The sequence below is a fragment of the Poromitra crassiceps genome (assembly GCF_964638095.1).
Source record: "Poromitra crassiceps genome assembly, contig: HAP1_SCAFFOLD_73, whole genome shotgun sequence".
NCBI classification, from domain to species: Eukaryota; Metazoa; Chordata; class Actinopteri; order Beryciformes; family Melamphaidae; genus Poromitra; species Poromitra crassiceps.
The window spans coordinates 179344-199506 of record NW_028152251.1 but is presented as its reverse complement, the minus strand read 5'-3'; the positions used below and the strand labels follow the sequence as shown (position 1 = coordinate 199506).

Sequence of the window (20163 nt, the reverse complement as noted above, 5' to 3'; positions counted from 1 at the left end):
TCGGCAGGTGAGCTGAAAAATAGGCTTAGGGGTTAACAGGTTAACTTTCTATCTCTACTGCCGTTTTGCCCCTGTTGAAGCTTGTTGCAATCTTCTCGGGAAGACGGATGGCAAAGGGGCTGCTTCTGACAGCTTAAAAGTACCCATCAGCTGCCTGCGAGACATCGCCCTGCACATCCAGCCAAACAAACAGCCTCCACTTCAAATGCATAGCAGGACTATTAGGTCATGGTGTCCTTTGTTCACTCTCCCTGAGCTTTGGTGACTAACCTAGCCAGGTGGTTTTCTGGGGGGGACTCATGGCACTGTGGACCAGTCTGTCTTTCAGTGAACGAGATTTTCTAAAAGAGATGAGGGGGGAGTTCCACACATATTTGTCTTAAAGCAGGGTCGCTTTGAAGGACATGCCAGTGTTTATTAACAATGTTTTTGATTTCCCCTCCAATAGAAGAGAACTCAGTGGAGAGGCAGAGGCGTGGGGCGGAGCAGCGCTTCGATTTAATGAGGAGGCTGGCTCTGTCGGTGCGCACAGCTCTCTGATACGCTGTGGTGATGTCTCTCTCCGTATAGCCTCTGTCACGGAAGCGTGTGGTCATGTCGCCTGCCTTCAGTTCGAATTGCTCCTTGGTACTGCAATTCCTTCTCAGTCGCAGAAACTGTCCTGTGGGAATGTTACTGATCAATTGTTTTGGGTGATGACTGTCCGCTCTGAGGAGAGTGTTTCTGCTGAGTGGTAGGCTGATTGAATGATCACCTCCCACTCTCCTCTATCCAATGAGAAATTAACATCTCATACTGGAGGCTTTTTAACTGCTGAATGTTTCTGCCTGTACTGTTTGACTCTGAAGAAGACGCTGTGTGCGTCAAAACGTCAGTGCTTTGTACCTATTAAATAATTTCTAGTGATTTCGTGTGCTCCAGTCCTCTCTTTGGGTTCAGTCTTTACTGAAGTGGCCCATTGAACCTTTTCCAGTGTTTTGTCCTCTTCTGAGAGCACCGACCTCCCTATGTGGAGGGGTTGAAGCGCAAGAGAGTCCCTCTACTCAAGTAAATAATCATCTTTATTTATTGAGCACATCAAAATAGTCTTACAAAGTGCTCCTTGAGGAAGTCAGGGTTGGGGATGTCGGGTACGGAGCAGTCGGGTCCAGAGTAGCCGGGGTCACACACACAGTGGGTGCCGCCCACACAGGCCCCGTGGCCGTTACACATGTCTTGACACTGAGGGCCGATGTAGATGTTGTCCAGGGCCCAGGTGGGAGGAGCAGAACCGGTAGCGTAGAAACTCTGGTACCAACGGAACCTCACTGACCTGGATGGAGAGAGAGAGAAACAAAGGAAGAAAGAAAGAAAGAAGATGAATAGAGAGACAGATAGAATAGAAAGGATGTAAGACAATAGAGTACCACAGGGATGATGTATTTTTGTAGTGGGAAGGCAGACGTCCAGGACATGTTGGATCCTCAGGGGAAAAGTGAATGGGGTTTTAGAATGGGGATTTCACTTAAATGCATAAAATAAGGTCTGTGGTTAACAAAGATGTATGGGAGTGGTAATTTGTGTTCAGCAGGATCATTTTCACAACGTGGATCACTTGTATGACTTTTGAAGTTTTCTGAAAATCGTTTCATAAAAGTGATTCATGTTTGTGAAGATTATCATGCTGAACACAAATTACCAATCCCATAAACCTTTGTTAACCACAGACCTTATTTTATGCACTGAAGTGAAATCCCCGTTCTAAAACCACACCTGAAGATCCAACATGCTACTTCCAGACTCATTCCTGCAGTGCTCTATACATTTGACTGTAACACAACATGTGTTTTTAACATCATCATATTCTTTTCTTTTTATCATAATAATTGATCTTTTACATAAGTAGGAAATCATGCATGTTCCTTGTGACTTCTATAAAAAGAAAAGTCACTGGAGGCTGTGTTTGTCTACCTCAAATTGGATGATGGTGTTCTCATTGACGTCAATGTCCCTGGTGGTAATGGAGTGTTCTCCAAGCTCGCTGGAGACAAACACCATGGCTGACTCATCCTCCTCCCTGCACACATACACACAAACGCACGCACACATACACACAAACGCATGTACACATACACACAAACACACGCACGTACACATACACACAAACGCACGCACACATACACACAAACGCATGTACACATACACACAAACGCACGCACGTACACATACACGCACGCACGTACACATACACGCATGCACGCACACATACACACAAACGCACGCACACATACACACAAACGCACGCACGTACACATACACGCACGCACGTACACATACACACAAACGCACGCACACATACACACGCACACATACACACGCACACATAGACACAAACGCACGCATGTACACATACACACAAACGCACGCACACATAGACACAAACGCACGCACACACACACACACACACACACACACACACCCAAAAGGGACTGTCAAGGGAAAGCTCATCTAGTTGCATTTTTCAGCACCATCATGCATCAATGAAGACAGAAGAAGACATTCAAAATGAACCGAGCCTTTGTTGTTTTACTCACAGGCCAGTCTTCTGGTAGGGGCAGTAGAGGCCAGTGTTGCCCCCCGGGTAGAAGAGCCAGTTGGACTCGTTGGGGCCTTCTTCAAAGCCATCTGTTACCACTGGTGGGTTGTGCAAGGAGCTGCCATCAATGATGAGATCATCTATTACCCAAACCTCCTCCTTCTTACCTAGAGGGCACAAGGAAAGAGAGAGAGAGAGAGAGAGAGAGACTCACACATCTACACTGGGAACATGGCCTGAGGATGGCGACTATACGCTGTGACCTCGTGGAGTGGAGATGTGTGATGTGATCAGATGAGTGTTACGTGAGAGAGAGAGAGGGAGAGAGAGACAGGGGTAGGGTGGGGCAGACAAGAGGGAGTGGAAAAGGACAGATGATCTGAGCTTCTGTGTTGTTGTGCGTGTGCTTCCACGGCATGTGTCCACTCACCTCCGTTGTATGGCTGCCAGAGTCTGAAGCGGGTGGCGTTGGTCTGGGCGCTGGCGGGCAGCGGCAGGTGGAGGAACAGAGTGTCGGTGGAGGTGGGGAAGTAAAACTCATCCAACAGCAGCCAGCTGATCCCTCCATTCACAGAGTACTGCAGCAGCACTGAGTGGGAGCGCTCTGGAACACCTAGAAAAATCCATACAATCAACTGTTACAACACAATTGAGACGTACACAATTTTGATTTATGCCATACAAACACCTACTGTATACCAAAACTAATCTATATTCTTAAAGTCGAGGTGAACCCGTTCGTCACGTGCATCTGAGTCCGTTTCAGACTGAAAACAAATTGAGAGGTGGACTGATAGAGAAAAGTTACATCACATTAGCCTTTATTTGGACAATCACTAGTTATTAATATATTCATATACATTTCCATTTTAGTTACATATAGTTATGACACAGACATACTTCAAATTTAGATGACCTGTGTACATACACAGATAGACATCATATTTGGATAACCTGTGTACATACACAGACAGACGTATTTAGATAACTTGTACCTTACATTTGCAGCTCCTCTCTATCGCACACTGTGCCCTGTCACCGTGCCACGGTGCTCTCTACAGGGCCAGAATAACAGATAGGTTGAGTCTACAGAGTAGCCTTCAAGTGTGCGTCAAGACATGTAATCTGATGTGTGTCCTATAATTATCTTTGAGTTTCTGTTCAATGTATGTAAGCCTGTGTATCCATCCGTGAATATACAAGAGTGCATCTCTTGGCCAAGATCTATGTTCAATACATCATATCAGACGACTTCTTCTGACTCCTGGTTCCATCATTTCATTTCAACTAGTTTCCTTCAAGTGGTTCACTGTTTACCTTTTGGCTGTGAAATTTCATTCTCTATCACGGACCATATACGGTGTCGATGATTTGATTTGACAATTCTGTCGACTGGCTTTGGCATCGGCCAATCCTGCCATGTTCCACCCCCAAATCTGGTGGGATTCAGCGTGTTGTCGTGCTACGTGAGTGGGATCCGCGGAGTACCAGGCAGCCACCGGCTTCGTGCGGAGCGAGTGGACAATCCGATGCACCGGTGCTGCCCGCCCGCCTGGAATCTCCGAGAGACGACCCCTGACAGCCAGGGAGGCTGTCAGGCTCGGAGGCGCGCGCCATTATCGTTATAAATGTAAATAATATTCCTGGAATGCGTGTTTTAACTGTATGCCTAGAGTAGAATACAGTAAGTGACATATTATTTCTGAGCTAGATTTTCAGCCATGGAGATGATACAGATACACAGGCGTGTTGGCAGGGCTGTCGTCAAAACCACCGTAGTCCAAGTCTATTCCAAGACACAATCCAGTCGAGTTGGATTTAGTTCCAATGGAGGTCGAAGTCAAATCAAGACAGAGGCCAGATCGAGTGCTATTCAAGAGTAAAATAAGCAATAAACTGTCTTTCCAAATGTAAAAAAAAATAAAAAAAATGCTAGATTTTTTTTTCATAGGACGGAAAAAGTCGACACAATGTCCAATAGTGTCCGACAAGTCAGAGTCAAATTAGGCACAAGACAAAATCCAAGATGTCAGGAAAGTGGCCTTGAGATTGGATTCAAGTACCACAGTCCTGATATAGCATTGGTTGTGTATGCTGTAGAGGCACTTCCTGTAGTCTGTTTGGAGCCCACTCACCATCACATGAGGGCGGAGGCCCCACAAACTCCAGGTAGGTGGCCAGCCGGCAGGTGAGGATGTTGTTCCCACTCAACTGGTAGCCGGGAATACATCGGTAGCGCACAATGTCACCTGAAGAGAGAGAGAGAGATGGAGGAGAGAGAGAGAGAGAGAGAGAATCAGAGTTACAGACAAAACAATGGCAGTGACCCAGATGATTGATGCAAGCGTGTGACAATCAGATCTGTCAAGGCAATTATGAGCTGTGATTGGTCAGATTAACTGTCTTAAACAGTCCCATTGTTTTCGTATGCACGTTTTTCAATCCGTCATCTGAAAACACAGACGGCTCCCAGCTCGCAAAAATCTATTGACTGATGCGAAAAACGCCGAAAATCGAACCTCGTCCGAAAACTTAAATGACGGACGTAATTGTCGGACTCGGTGTGTCACTAGTCGTGTTTCCATTACCCTCACAAATGCGCAAAATCTAAATATCGCAATAGAAATTGGGTAATGGAAACACGTAAATTTCGAAAAACCTCCCAAATATCGAAAAACGTTTTTGCGCTCTCATGAGGTGGTTTTTCAGACGTGTCGATATAGCAGTTTATCGCAAAAGTGTAATGGAAACAGTTTTTTCGCATTAGCACGTCATGTGACCCATCTTCTCCTTTGGAAAATGAAAGGAAATTAGGGAGAAAGGGTTTGATAAGTCGTGGCAAAACCTTCGCAGCAAGTGGAAAACTTTGAAGCAACGCTACCTAGCAGAAAGACGACTGTTGTGCAAAAGCGGAGCCGGAAAATAGATCATGTTTAATGGGAGAAATCGATCCATGCCTGTGTGCGCGCATTTGGCACAGCGGCGAGATGATCGGCGGGATGAAAAGCACACCGGTGCGGTGCTGTTGACTGAAGTGATTAATACATTACACACGTTTCAGGTGCAATGTTATAATTATAATACACGATATTCTGCCTATTGCACCATATCAGCCTTCCCCCCCTCCTCCATCTCTAAAATGGGACAAGTTGTAGGCTATCTTTTTTCCTCTGCCTGTCGCGCTCACTGCATTCACCGCAGCCCGCAACATGTTCTTTTGAATTGATAATCAGGCTCGTTTATATGCGTTGTAACTTCATGTGGTGATTTGCATTGACCATTGGTTGGATTTGAGCATGCAGGGGACGGGATATGGGGCAGATCCGCGTGCGTAATCACTGTGGCAGCTGCTGGTAACGGGAATTGCGAAACTCAACTTCAATGGAAACGCCTACAAGTCGCAATTGTACATTGTCGAAGTTGTAGAAATATCGCAATTATTTTGCGAAAAACTGTAATGGAAACACAGCTAATGATAATTGACACAAATGAGGTTGTATTCTTTTTTCCGCCGTGCGTCAATTTCGGACGAAAACACGGACTTGGTGTGCAAAAGCTATTATGGTGATATTCTTTCCATTTGATTGCACCAGTAAGAGTCCAACAGATGTCAAATGAAAGATGAGAATCCACAAATTCCAATGGTATCAGTCTGATCACGCTACGCCCAAAACTCACTGAACTAGCAGCCGAAGAATAACACTTACTGGCGTGACAGGTGGCGGCAATATGGTACTTTGAAACAGGTAACACCTGCAGTTTAACTGTCAGTCATAGCCACCATTTTGACTGAAATACTGCAACAAAACAGTGCCCACCGCTTTCATAGAATTGAACACACCCCAGCTGATCCCTGTAACGTTAGTAAGCCACTCGCAACAATAAACACACTCCGATACCGAGAAAAACAACAACGAAGGTGCAAAGCCACATATAGTTCTAAGCCAAATAACCTAGCTTACTACTTTGATTACCAAATACATTTAGAAAAAGCAAATATGTAGAAATTAGTGAATCAGACACGAGATGGGAATAGCAGCTCAAGTCTCAAACGATGTCATCCGGTGATAGTTACGTCAACGCGTCGACATGTCGACTACTTCATGCGACCCCCTAGTACTGAAGCCAAAGAACTTTGAGAACCACTGGCCGAGACTAAAGCGAAGCCAAAGTGGTTTGATAAGATAAGAGAAACACATTAAAGCCCACCCTGTAACACAAGCCATAACGTGTTGATACACACCCCTCAGCAGGCCTTGGCCTGTACACTGGAACTGACACAGGGCCACACTGGCCTGACACAGGGGAAACCCACGTGTGTGTCGGTGAGAGACAAAGTTAGAGTTAACAGCGGGGGAACAGAGCCATACTGAATCCACATTGGGGCCCCCTGGAGATGAAACGCTATACGTCAGTGTCTCTGCCTTGGTGTTGCTGAATAATCACAAGCCAAGGAGGTATGCAAATAAACAGATAGGTAGAATTAATCTCCACTGTCTTGCAGGGAGAATGAGAGCACCTGCTCACAATCCCTCTGGCTCTCTGATAACTTTGTCATCATCATTCATTTATATTGTTGCCCTGGAGCTCCCTGGGTAATGTAGTTTGGCTGTGAGTCAGCATTCTATACCGTTGTCTTTTGGGATGTGTAGTCAGTGTAACAGGGGCAATGTGTCCCCTGAGAGGGAAGGGTGTGTGTGTGTGTGTGTGTGTGTGTGTGTGTGTGTGTGTGTGTGTGTGTGTGTGTGTGTGCGTGTGTGTGTGTGTGTGTGTGTGTGGTTAATTATGTGTGTTTGTGTTTGTGTGTGTGTGTGTGTGTGTGTGTGTGTGCGCGGATGTGTTTATGTGTTTATGTGTGTGTGTGTGTGTGTGTGTGTGTGTGTGTGTGTGTGTGTGTGTGTGTGTGTGTGTGTGGTTGTGTGTGTGTGCATGTGTTTGTTTGTGTGTGTGTGTGTGTGTGTGTGCGTGTGTGTGTGTGTGTGTACTATGCGTAGAGCTTCCTGGACTATTCTGAGACGTGTTATTAACGAGAGCTGCCTGAGTCTGAAACTGAACTGGCAGTAGGATGCACTGCTTAAAATATTATGCGTCCTCCAGACAGACTTGGACCACCATCTAACACAAAACAGTCACCATTATCTTTGTTTTTGTGTGTGTAGCCTATTTGTAAATTATTGCATTTCTACTTACCAATTTTAAATTCCTTGCTGGCCATCAGGATCTCTGCGTTAGGAATGATTGGAGGAGGCAGGCAAAACTGCAATCTGTAGGCTTTATTGAAAAGAATCCAAAATGTGAACAGAGTCAAATTATATGTAGAGCATGACATTTGGAAGTAAGATCAAGTAATCTACTTTACATACCTTGGTAGTTGATATGAAACAGTCCGCCCTTTTCTGTGTTACTACGGAAACGTATCAGCACCTGATTGGATGTACTGCTGGGCGGGTCATTGGGCTCTCCGTCGGCGAAGACGCCCAGTTTCCTGGCCGTCTCCTGTGGGCCGTCCCTAAACGGAGAAAAAGGGTAACGCATCAACTAGATGCAACTTTGATTGGACAGTGACGATAATTCACCCTGGGGATTTTCTGTCCGCAGCCACTAGCCTACAGTAGTACTCACCCTAAATCCACCATGGAAGCACCTAGAGGCTCTGCGACGTGTATCTGTCAGAAGCCCAAACCATGCCACATGCCAGATTATATTCAAGCATCTTGCAACAGCAGAATAGCACCAAGCTGCTCTCACTTCATCATACCCAAAACAATTACCCCGGGCTGCTCTGGGTGATTATGTGGAAATCAGGTAGAGATGACAGATACACGTGGAAAGACGATGCTGGATGGTGCTCTTTCCGCTAAGTGGCGGCCAACGGGAGTGTATCTGGAAGCTGTGGCCCAGCCTTGGCACTCCCCCGGCGCGGGCACGCCAGCCAGATTCCTGCCACCACCATTCAGCTTAAAAACCATGTGTCTTTGGCTGTCAGACTGGGCCTGGGAGATTACAAGCAGCTCTGGAAACGGCTGGCTAGGGACCGCCGCCTCACAGCACACTCTGGCCAAGCCGCCATTACGGGGCCCATTTCCTTGGCTCAGTAGTTCAATGGATAGACACACAGCGGTGGTAACTGGAAACTGGGGAACACAATACCCTCCATGTTGGCTCTGGATGAGCTTATTGGGAAGGATCAACACAGTTGGGGCTGTTTGGAGGGAAAGAGGGACAGACGTGTACAAAAGAGCCACAATAGGACAGAAAGTGGACATGTTGGACGACTTGGTGACGTAAACTCTGGGATGAGAATCATTGCAACACTATCTTACAAGCAGCTCCATCAGCATGTGGTTGTGCATTTTATTATACCATCTGCAAAAGATAGATGGCGCCCCACACCATGTGGACCTGTGGTGTGGACCGTGTCAGGTTGCCAGGTTGCCCCACATCATGTGGACCTGTGGTGTGGACCGTGTCAGGTTGCCAGGTTGCCCCACACCATGTGGACCTGTGGTGTGGACCGTGTCAGGTTGCCAGGTTGCCCCACACCATGTGGACCTGTGGTGTGGACCGTGGCAGGTTGCCAGGTTGGCTGACAGTCAGCTCACTGAGAGCGGGGACCTTTGGAGGGTGTCTCGGGGAGAGGGGATCAACTGGGACTGGCAGCCATCATGCATATGGCCGTGCATTACGGAGGTGATGAAAGGAAGCTTTGGCTCTCGACAGTCGGTCAGGCACGAAGAAATACACCTACCAAGCAAACCCCCTGATAGCAACAGAAACACATCAACACACAGCACAAACACACACACACACACACAGGTCCACTGACCCACACACACAGCAGGAGAAGGAAACCTATCCCACTGTACTCCTAAGCACTGATTGGCCCTTAGACCATGACTAAAATACAACGTTATGGTAAAGTACAGGTGCCTAATTTTGCTGCTTATTATGACCTTAAGCATTTCTTCATGACTGTACATGTTACTGTTACTGTATGTATGCAATGTCATTACATGTTAGCGTTCTCTGCACTGATGTGTCCTAGTTGCAAATTCTCATGCAAACTTAAGGCAATATCGCTTAACTCATTTCCTTGAAGTTACACATGTATGCACATTTTCTGATTCTGTCTGATCATTATGCATCCAATTATGGAGGGTAGTGAATGTGAGGCGTAGAAAAATAATATGAGAAAGCAGACATAAATTGGACAAAGGGGATGGTGGTGAGCACATGGCATATGTGATTGAATGCACGTATGTCACTCTGTGGCATTCGTGCAGTCAAAAGCTAAAAGCAGCGTGTACCCACATGTGCAGCATCTATTGAAAGGAACACGAGATGCAAAGCCACATACAGAATCCTGGGAATGGAGAGAAAGGAGGGAGCAGGGAAACTATGATGAGAGGCACATAGCGGATTAGCTAAATGGACCTTGACTCTCGCGCTTTCAAGTGATAGAGAACTGGCCCCAGAGACGGGTCAAAAAGAAAGATGGAGGCTTGAAGAGAAGGAGTGGGAAGCGATTGGAAAGGACACAATGTGGAGGTGATGATAAAGAGAAGAATGGAAATCCAGAGGAGTAGCAAACATTTCTATGGCACTGAAAAACAGCATTGAGAGGAGCCAGTTCAGCATCTCGCTAAGCTGGCCTTGACATTTTGGCTTGGCTATTGCTGGCAAACAGATTGAGATATCAGTTCAGTTTGCCCACAAATGAAATGGAACATTTTCTCTCTTATTTCCCCCCTTCTACACAAGGGCAGACAGAAATGGATTAAATAAAGGCCTGTTATAGTGCGCATGTTTATGTGCATGATTGTGTCTATGGGAGAATAAATAAATAAACAAACAAACAATGCTAACAACAATAAAACATACATTGAAGAATGAATAATAAATAGGTAATAATAAAGGAAAATGAAAAGTAAATAACTAAATAACTAAACTAACTAACTAACTAAATAAATAAATGGTTTGTATGTGATATTTAGACGTGTCAGCTATTGTAGTATGGAGAGTCCGAGCAGTGCATCAGGGCTGCCTATTCCACAGTTCAAGTATGTAGATCAAGTTTTCCTCCCAGAGGCAGAGTGGTCAAATTTGAGATTTAGACCAGTTTATGGAATAATGTGTGTGTGTGTGCGTGTGCGTGTGTGTGTGTGTGCGTGCGTGCGTGCGTGTGTGACAAGAAAGGTGACTACCGTGAGAGAGAGAGATGTGGTTTTCTTTTTTAAATGATCTGAGGTCCACCAAACAGCCAGCTCTTGCCAGAGGGTGATGAAGTCGTGTGGCCCATGGACCTGGAGCAGGGTGAAGTTGATTTTTACCCCCAGGCCAGGAGCCACAGTGATCAGCCAGGAGCAGTCGGCTGAGCTGGGGTACTGCTCGGGATACCCAGGGGAGAAGATAGTCCCATTGTCTGACGTGATGTTCCCACCACAAGGAACTGAGAGGGAGAGAGAGACAGAGAGAGAGAGAGACGGACATAGAGAGAAATCAGAGAGAAGGAGGAGGGAGAGAGAGAGAGAGAAATCATATGCATATCAGTGGGTCAGGAATACAGCAGGACACGTATGCATATTTCCAGTAGAGTGTCTTTTTCTGCTTCCCCTCTCCATCTCTCTCTCTCTCTCTGCTCTCCTTCTCTCTTCCTCTAGTGGCCCAGTGCTTGTCTGAGCTAAAGATTAGCCAATAAAGCCTGTTAGTAAGCGGGGAGTTGGACGGAGTGTTTTGCCAAGATAAGACCTCAAGCCCCTCCCACTGGGGCGAAGAGAAGGAGTGCGGAGACGGTGGATGAGGCGGCGAGAGGTTAGCGTGAAGTCGTGGACTTTTGAGGAGTGTGTGTGTGTGTGTGTGTGTGTGTGACAAGAAAGGTGACGAGAGCATGTCTAAATCTACCAAGACTGGAACAAACTCTAAACTCTCCCCCCACACATACCTGATGCCCTGAGATGCAAAACACGCGCACGCACGCACACGGTACACACACATGCACATGCGCACACACACACACACACACACACACACACACACTCTCTCTCCATCCACTGCACCTACAGCCCCAAGTCTGCATGAAGAGAAATTGCAACTATTTCATATATTCCTGGGGAACTCAGGAGGCTCAGACCAACTTAATGACATGAAGCCTCTCCTGACATTCCCGCTGGTGCCAGAGGAGAAAGCCCATATTCCCCGTGGTGGGCCAGTGGGAGGAGCCAGGGAGCGGAGGAAATCTCATGAAACCCAGATGGGACATTCAGCTTAACGGCACACCCCGAGATGCCTATGGGTATAGGATCATTCCCATAGCATAGATTGCATTTTTTAGCCCTTGCGTTCTGTGTGTGTGTGTGTGTGTGTGTGTGTGTGTGTGTGTGTGTGTGTGCGTTTTATACAGCAACCTGCCCTGAGGTAGACTGGCCTCTCTGCTGCTGCCTCACCTGTTAAATGAGCTATCGATCAGACCCATTGATTAAGCCCTGGACGCTCTGTGGAGGTGCACCTCTTGCTGACGTCACTGACTGGCAAGCACAGGCATATGTGTGTGTGTATGAAATAATGTATGTGTGTGCAGCATTGGTAGTAACAGAATTGTACAGTAACGGCGTTAGATATTCTAAATACAAAAAATATCACATGCATTCATGTGTGCTAGTTTCATCCGCTCCACAAACAACAACAAAAACATTTCTATTGGTTCTTGTTCGCTTTGCGCTTGCCTCCCTTTCATTCCCTTATGTGATTGGCTGAGTGGCTTGACTGTCTAAAGGGAGACACTGCAAGTGAGAGAAGCTGTACAGGCAGACTGTACAGTGTTGTTACATTGCGGGAAATGTGATTGAAAAAAAGGTTTTATAGCTCAGATATAGCAACATAATCTAACAATAACTAAAAGCAATCAGAATACATTGCTGAGTTTGGTCATCGCAGAGTGACTGATTATCCATTGCACTAAGCAATATTATTTTATGCATTCTATAACGATCATCACATTGTGGACAAGAGGTTAGCATTTAGCTAGTTACGTACCATAAAACTGAAAATACCACACACACCAAACTGCCAAATCACCAGAAACAGTATATCTGAATGTAAAGCAATATTAAGATTCATGTAGGCTTGATGCTATTCTATTTCCCATTCACAAAACGGAATGCGTGGTAATGCCTGCCATCGGGAATTGGATCTAGACGAATCTTGCTTGCTGCCATTGGACACAGCGCAGCCAGGGTCAATTGGCTTTAAAAGGAGCATTCACTTCATGGCTGAAGACTGATGGCGATACCGGTGTAGTTTGGCCCTATGTGTGACGTGAGAGAGAGGGAACGCCATGGAGGAAATGCATCAGGGTGAAGATAAAGTGAGGAGAGCAGTGGAAACAAACATCAGCCTGCAGAGAAGGAGGAGGAGGAGTACAGAGCAGACTGCTTTACTAGCTGTGTTTCCATTACAGTTTTTCGCAAAATAATTGCGATATTTCTACAACTTCGACAATGTACAATTGCGACTTGTAGGCGTTTCCATTGAAGTTGAGTTTCGCAATTCCCGTTACCAGCAGCTGCCACAGTGATTACGCACGTGGATCTGCCCCATATCCCGTCCCCTGCATGCTCAAATCCAACCAATGGTCAATGCAAATCACAACATGAAGTTACAACGCATATAAACGAGCCTGATTATCAATTCAAAAGAACATGTTGCGGGCTGCGGTGAATGCAGTGAGCGCGACAGGCAGAGGAAAAAAGGTAGCCTACAACTTGTCCCATTTTAGAGATGGAGGAGGGGGGGGAAGGCTGATATGGTGCAATAGTCAGAATATATCGTGTATTATAATTATAACATTGCACCTGAAACGTGTGTAATGTATTAATCACTTCAGTCAACAGCACCGCACCGGTGTGCTTTTCATCCCGCCGATCATCTCGCCGCTGTGCCAAATGCGCGCACACAGGCATGGATCGATTTCTCCCATTAAACATGATCTATTTTCCGGCTCCGCTTTTGCACAACACGTCTTTCTGCTAGGTAGCGTTGCTTCAAAGTTTTCCACTTGCTGCGAAGGTTTTGCCACGGTTTATCAAACCCTTTCTCCCTCATTTCCTTTCATTTTCCAAAGGAGAAGATGGGTCACATGACGTGCAAATGCGGAAAATCTGTTTCCATTACACTTTTGCGATATACTGCTATATCGACACGTCTGAAAAACCACCTCATGAGAGCGCAAAAACGTTTTGCGATATTTGGGAGCTTTTTCGAAATTTACGTGTTTCCATTACCCAATTTCTATTGCGATATTTAGATTTTGCGCATTTCTGACGGTAATGGAAACACGACACCACATGGCAGAGGTGATCGAGTGGGGGGACGCCTTGGTAATGTGGAGGCAGGTAGGTGAGTGCCAACGAGGGAACGAGAATCAATCGACTAGTCTCTCATGCACCCCGAGGGGAAATCTATGCAAAAACTAGACAGAGAGAGAGAGGTGGGGAGAGAGAGAGAGAGGAAGAGAGAGAGAGGTGGGGAGAGAGAGAGAGAGGAAGAGAGAGAGGTGGGGAGAGAGAGAAAAGGGGGGCAGGGGATATAGTAAAAGTGTTCAAATGTAATTTGCTTCCTTGGCATATTAGAGTAGTAGATGAGAATATAGAAACAACATTAATAATCATATTAATCATATTAATAATAATAATAATAACAGTGAAGGTTATACTTCCCAAAATGCAGGCAATAGCAGGTTTTTGTTTGTATGTGTGCATTACGTACTGTAATCAACGTTCACTCTTCTGTACTATAAACCCAGATGATGACTGTCCTTGTGAAAGGAAGATGGAGTGAGAACTCCATACAAGTAGGAATGTAGGAAGCATTAGGAAACACGTGAAGAAGAAAATGATCATGTGACACTTTTTTCCCCTTGCAAAAGACAGTAATGTAAAAGAGGAAGAAGAAAGTGAGTGTGGCAGCAGTGAGTTAGGCAGTCAGGTGTGCAGTCATTCAGGTGTGTTTATCCCATTAAGAGTGAGCTGTATCCTCTCTTCATCGCCTGCTGTATCATTTCCTCACACCAGGCCACTGCATTAAAGCCAATTCAATTACACTCACAGTCAGAAGCATCAGGCTGCCTTCGCCTCCTCATTTTGGACAGCGAATAGACTCACATGTATGCACGCACACACACACACACACACACACACACACACACACACCGCACGCACACACAGCAGGACACATTACATGGAGGCATCCACACTCAGGCACATACACACATAAAACCCACGCACACAAACATGTTGTGACTCCCTACTATGATCCTGGCAATGCTCTTTTAGCCTCCAGCTTCACACAAATATTAAAACAGCTACTCCCTAACAAACTTAAATAGCTGTGAGATAGTAATCCCCTCTAGCTCCTGTTATCTCTCTGTTATCTCTCTCTCTATTTCTCACTCTCTCTCTCCTCTCATCGATCTCCCTGCTCACCCATTCAGTGTCCACAGTGTCACGGCCGTCACCCCCGTGCTGGAAATGTACCTAAATTCTAACCAGGAAGTGATTTTTACGTGACATGGTTTTGTCTTTGGGTGCACGAGGCAGTGAGGGAGAGAATGCGTCTTTATCTTTGGAATGAAATGTGTTATGTGTGCATATTAATTGGACAAGATATGAGCAAAAAAATAAACGAAATAAAAAAATCAACAACTCCTATCTCGTACCTTCGCAGCGAGGGAAAGGGTGGTCCCAGTTGCGGGTGGTGCCATGCTCACAGGTGAGGATGGAATGTCCCATTAGCCGATACCCCGGGAGACACTCGAAGGAGATGGACTGGCCCACGTTGAAGCCGGCCCCCACCACCACGCCGTAACGGAAAGGCTCCGGGTCCGGGCACTCCTGCAGCTAATAGGCTGAGGGGGAGAGAGGAAAACAGTTCAGTGAGTTGCCTCAGCCAAACACATTGCAGAACACAGCCTTAAAAGGGCTCCGTGCACAAACACATGCATGAACTGGCCATCACACCAAGAGGCCTTTGTTTGACGAGAACAAAGATGACATCAAACTAGAGCAGAGAAGCGATTGCCTCCGAATGCATTCAGGTTCAATGAACAGAGCTGCGGGTACGGATGAACAGAGCTGCGGGTACGTATGAACAGAGCTGCGGGTACGGATGAACAGAGCTGCGGGTACGGATGAACAGAGCTGCGGGTACGGATGAACAGAGCTGCGGGTACGGATGAACAGAGCTGCGGGTACGGATGAACAGAGCTGCGGGTACGGATGAACAGAGCTGCGGGTACGGATGAACAGAGCTGCGGGTACGTATGAACAGAGCTGCGGGTACGGATGAACAGAGCTGCGGGTACGGATGAACAGAGCTGCGGGTACGGATGAACAGAGCTGCGGGTACGGATGAACAGAGCTGCGGGTACGGATGAACAGAGCTGCGGGTACGGATGAACAGAGCTGCGGGTACGGATGAACAGAGCTGCGGGTACGGATGAACAGAGCTGCGGGTACGGATGAACAGAGCTGCGGGTACGGATGAACAGAGCTGCGGGTACGGATGAACAGAGCTGCGGGTACGTACGGTACGGACGAGCCACCTGCTGCTCTCATCGCTGTTGGAGACAGCCGACTGCACGGCACGGCTCCCACTCATTTGTGTGGATGTGTGAATCCTCCACTGCAGCGTGAAACTGCGGCATCCCTCCCGCTCTATTTTCGTCTGTGATATTCTCTTTCTTTTTGATTTCCCTCTGTACGTCCTTTTCCCCCACACCCCCCCCCTCCTCCTCCATCCTTCTCGGGCTCTCCTCCTACTCATCCTCCCCCTCACTCCTCGTTCTCTCTCCCTCCCTTTCAGCTTCTGAGATGGTCTCGGAGAGAAGTTTTCTCTCAGCAAAAAAAAAGAAAGAAAATAAATAAATAAAAAAAGAAAAACTTGCCAAGGGCGGGTTTGCTGTTGCTGGAGGACTTTGATGCAGTCATCAGAAGTGTGGGTACATTACCCCAAACCAACCCCCCCACCCCCTTTTTTTCCCACTGGATACAAAAGCTGAGCATGCAGTGAGCCTTGAAGAGCCGGGATATAAATATGACTAAAGAAATTGATTTCTATGGATTATAGCGTCGCTTTGTAAGAGATAAGTCATGCAAACACTGCAAAAGGGGGGCATTTCCGAAGAGAATGCTTGATTTATATGCTAATGTACACATAATTATGTAAATGCACAACGCCACCGCTGGATTTGTCGGTGCGTTTGTTGAATCACAAAACACAAACTTTCGGTGCCTGTTGCTTTAACAGACAGGGGACGGAGTGTATCCCCTGCAGCCGTGCCTTTATACAGTGAAGCCTTTCATTGGCCCATGGCGGAGAAACCTCTGAAGTGATTGACTCGTGTTATATACAGAGATTTATAGATCTTTGGGATTTACTGGCTCTGCAGGTTGATTAGTTTGATACATGGAGTTCTATGGCTAATTCAGTACTGTTAGGGGTTTACATGCATACGGGGGCCAACCCACAGTGAAGTGACACCAATAGTTCCTAAATGAACTGGCAGACAATAAAAGAAACGGTCCCAGGGATGATGAATTATCATTCTGCTTTGGTGAGTCATGATTCATCCCTATAACCTTCATTCTTAGTTTGATTGTCTCAATTCAGGCAAATGGCTTTGCTCATTATAATTAGATTCAATGGCCCTCTGCTGAACCAAATGTAATCACTTTGTTTACTGGAAAGCCACATTTCAACGACTGCACACAACAAATATTGCTTGAAGTGGCCAGGAAGCTCCAGTCATACACCACTGAGTGCTACACGGTTGGATCAAGTTGCAGAAGAAAAAAAACAACCACAGAACTGATTATATATACAGAAGTAGGCATCGAGCGTACATAGGCTCGGCTGCTGCGTGGCCTCACCTGCCCTATTGGCACGTGCGGGCATGTGTGTGTGTGTGTGTGTTGCTCACTAAATGTTATTGCATCAGTGATGTCACAATGTCTCCTTTTGTGTGTGTGTCGTGATATCACTAATGACATCATCAGTGTGTGTGTGTGTGTGTGTGTGTGTGTGTGTGTGCCCCCCTATGACATCACTGATCAGTCTTGTCACAATGCCTCCTTGTGTGTGTGACCTCACTGATCAATATTGTCACAATGTGTGTGTGTGTGTGTGTGTGTGTGTGTGTGTGTGTGTGTGTGTGCCCTAATGACATCACTGATGACATCATCACTGATGACATCACATCATTAGCTAATTAGCCTAATTAAAAAATCTGGCATAGCTGTGGTCGAACACAGAACTTGAAACAAACAGCCCACATACTCAATTTTATAAATAGATAGATAGTAGATGCATATGCATGCATGCATGCATGTACTGTATGTATGTATGTATGTATGTATGTATGTATGTACTGTATGTCTAGAGCAGGCGCAGGTTGGCTGGTCTGAGCCCAAGTTTACTCCCATGCTTCCAGAATGTCTTTAATATGATCTACTGATACCATCTTGGTGCACCCTGCCTGCTTGGTCTCTTACCCTGGTACTCAAACCTGAAGCCCGGCTTGTTCTGCGAATGGTCACTATGGAAATAAACTGTGGTCTCATGGGAGGTGGTGAGCAGGGAGGAGGGGACATCTTGGCCACTGAATCGGCCAATCACAGTGCTGGTATCCAGGGGGCCGTTGCGAATCTCCAGGAAGTCATGGTTGGCCTCGGTGGAGAAGTTGAGGAACTGAAGGTGGGCTCCTGGAAAGGGAAGAAATAACATCACGTCTTTTAGATATTTGATCCTGAAGTCTATTATTTGATGGCCTTTACAAGAAAATGGCATTATGAAAGTGAATGAGAAATGCCCTTCTTCTGCAACAGCTAATGCCGAGGTGCAATTGAGCAATGGACACAACATCTGGAGCTACTCAGTAGCCATGAATAGACATAACGTCTGGAGCTACTCAGTAGCCATCAAGAGGTGAAATAGTTGCACTGGGCAGCTCTCAGGTGACAATGAGTGTAACCATAATGAGTGTGAAGCAGAATAAGAGCAGCATGTTGGAAGAGGCTCTCCTGATGCTCACCATAACCAACTGGCAGGTAGATTCTCCAGGTGCAGTCACTGTTGCTAGGGTAGTTGCCGGGGAAACCAGGGCTGAGGATCATGCCCTCCATCTCCTCCCGGATTCCACCACATTGAGCTAGCAGAGGGGCAGACGGAGTGTACCATGAGCATACGGAAACAGAGGGGTGCTTCATCAAAATAAAGTTAATATTGCACCAGGAGGCAGCTTTAGTTAAATACAGCAGCTATTCGTTTAGTTGGAGAGGGGAAGGGAGGAGAAACAAAAATCATGAAAAATAGTGTGTTATAACATAGTTATAACAATATAGACTACAGTCATATGGGGTTTTATTAAAGACCATTAACGACACCAATATTTTCCGAATGAAGCTGCAGATAGTCTAGAATCTAGACTGATGGTCTACAGGTCTACTTGACAGGATTAAAAGCCTCTGAAACAGAATAAAGACTGCCATATGACACTAAAAAACTCCTAAAGAAATAAAAATCGGTGGGTTAGCAGCGCTTTGAGGTAGGGTGAGACCAGTTTTATTGCACACACACTGCGATCCCTGAAGCTACTGACCAAAACACATCAACCACACCAGTCTGGTTTCTCTTTCCATTTGAAATACAAGATAACAAAAAATCACTAGCTGTGGTCAGGGAGAAACCATACTGGAGGGGAGGCGGACAGCAATGATTGGCCGATATCTTATGGCCAATATTGGCTAAACCTTATCACCCACTATTGAAGTAAATTGTAACTGAAGAATTGCATAGTCTGGGTTTAAATTGACACACCATGGAGCCAGAAAAAAACTAGAACGACCGCAACGCGGACTTATGCCTCCGCCATTAGTTCATTCTGGAGTCCAAATCGCCATTTGAGGCAAATTGGAAGAGATTCCGTCAAGGCGCTCCTGTGATGTTGCGTTACAGAGCTTGGAAATTGGGTGTGTGAGAGGTCACAGTGACCTTGAACTTTGACCACCAAAATGTAATCAGTTCATCCTTGAGTCCAAGTCGATGTTTGAGACAAGTTTGATTAAATTCCGTCAAGGCATTCCTGAGATATCGCGTTAACAAGCTTGAAAATGGCGTTGGAGAGCTCACCTTGACCTTTGACCTTTGACCACCAAAATCTAATCAGTTCATCCTTGACTCCAAGTCGATGTTTGAGACAAGTTTGATTAAATTCCGTCAAGGCATTCCTGAGATATCGCGTTAACAAGCTTGAAAATGGCGTTCGAGAGGTCACAGTGACCTTGACCTTTGACCTTTGACCACCAAAATCTAATCAGATCATCCTTGAGTCTAAGTCGATGTTTGAGGCAAATTTGATGAAATTCCGTCCAGGCGTTCCTCAGATATCGCGTTAACAAGCTTGAAAATGGCGTTCGAGAGGTCAAAGTGACCTTGACCTTTGACCTCCAAAATCTAATCAGATCATCCTTGAGTCTAAGTCGTTTTTTGAGGCAAATTTGATGAAATTCCGTCCAGGCGTTCCTCAGATATCGCGT

At 46.1% G+C, this 20163-nt stretch overlaps 1 protein-coding gene across 1 annotated transcript in view; it reads right to left on the bottom strand.

Moving 5' to 3' along the window:
* Nucleotides 1-982: 982 nt before the first annotated feature.
* LOC310800791 (uncharacterized protein) overlaps nucleotides 983-20163 on the bottom strand; it is a gene marked incomplete at its 5' end in the record, with an annotated part of 37864 nt that continues 18683 nt past the window's right edge. The window contains 11 exons of the mRNA XM_083664712.1: nucleotides 983-1312; nucleotides 1951-2056; nucleotides 2574-2742; nucleotides 3006-3188; nucleotides 4711-4824; nucleotides 10780-11024; nucleotides 12608-12614; nucleotides 15288-15468; nucleotides 15589-15596; nucleotides 18121-18330; nucleotides 18660-18776. Of these exons, the coding sequence (XP_083520838.1) occupies nucleotides 1205-1312; nucleotides 1951-2056; nucleotides 2574-2742; nucleotides 3006-3188; nucleotides 4711-4824; nucleotides 10780-11024; nucleotides 12608-12614; nucleotides 15288-15468; nucleotides 15589-15596; nucleotides 18121-18330; nucleotides 18660-18776 (1448 nt within the window). The 3' untranslated portion in view covers nucleotides 983-1204. The remainder of the gene's footprint in view (nucleotides 1313-1950; nucleotides 2057-2573; nucleotides 2743-3005; nucleotides 3189-4710; nucleotides 4825-10779; nucleotides 11025-12607; nucleotides 12615-15287; nucleotides 15469-15588; nucleotides 15597-18120; nucleotides 18331-18659; nucleotides 18777-20163) is intronic.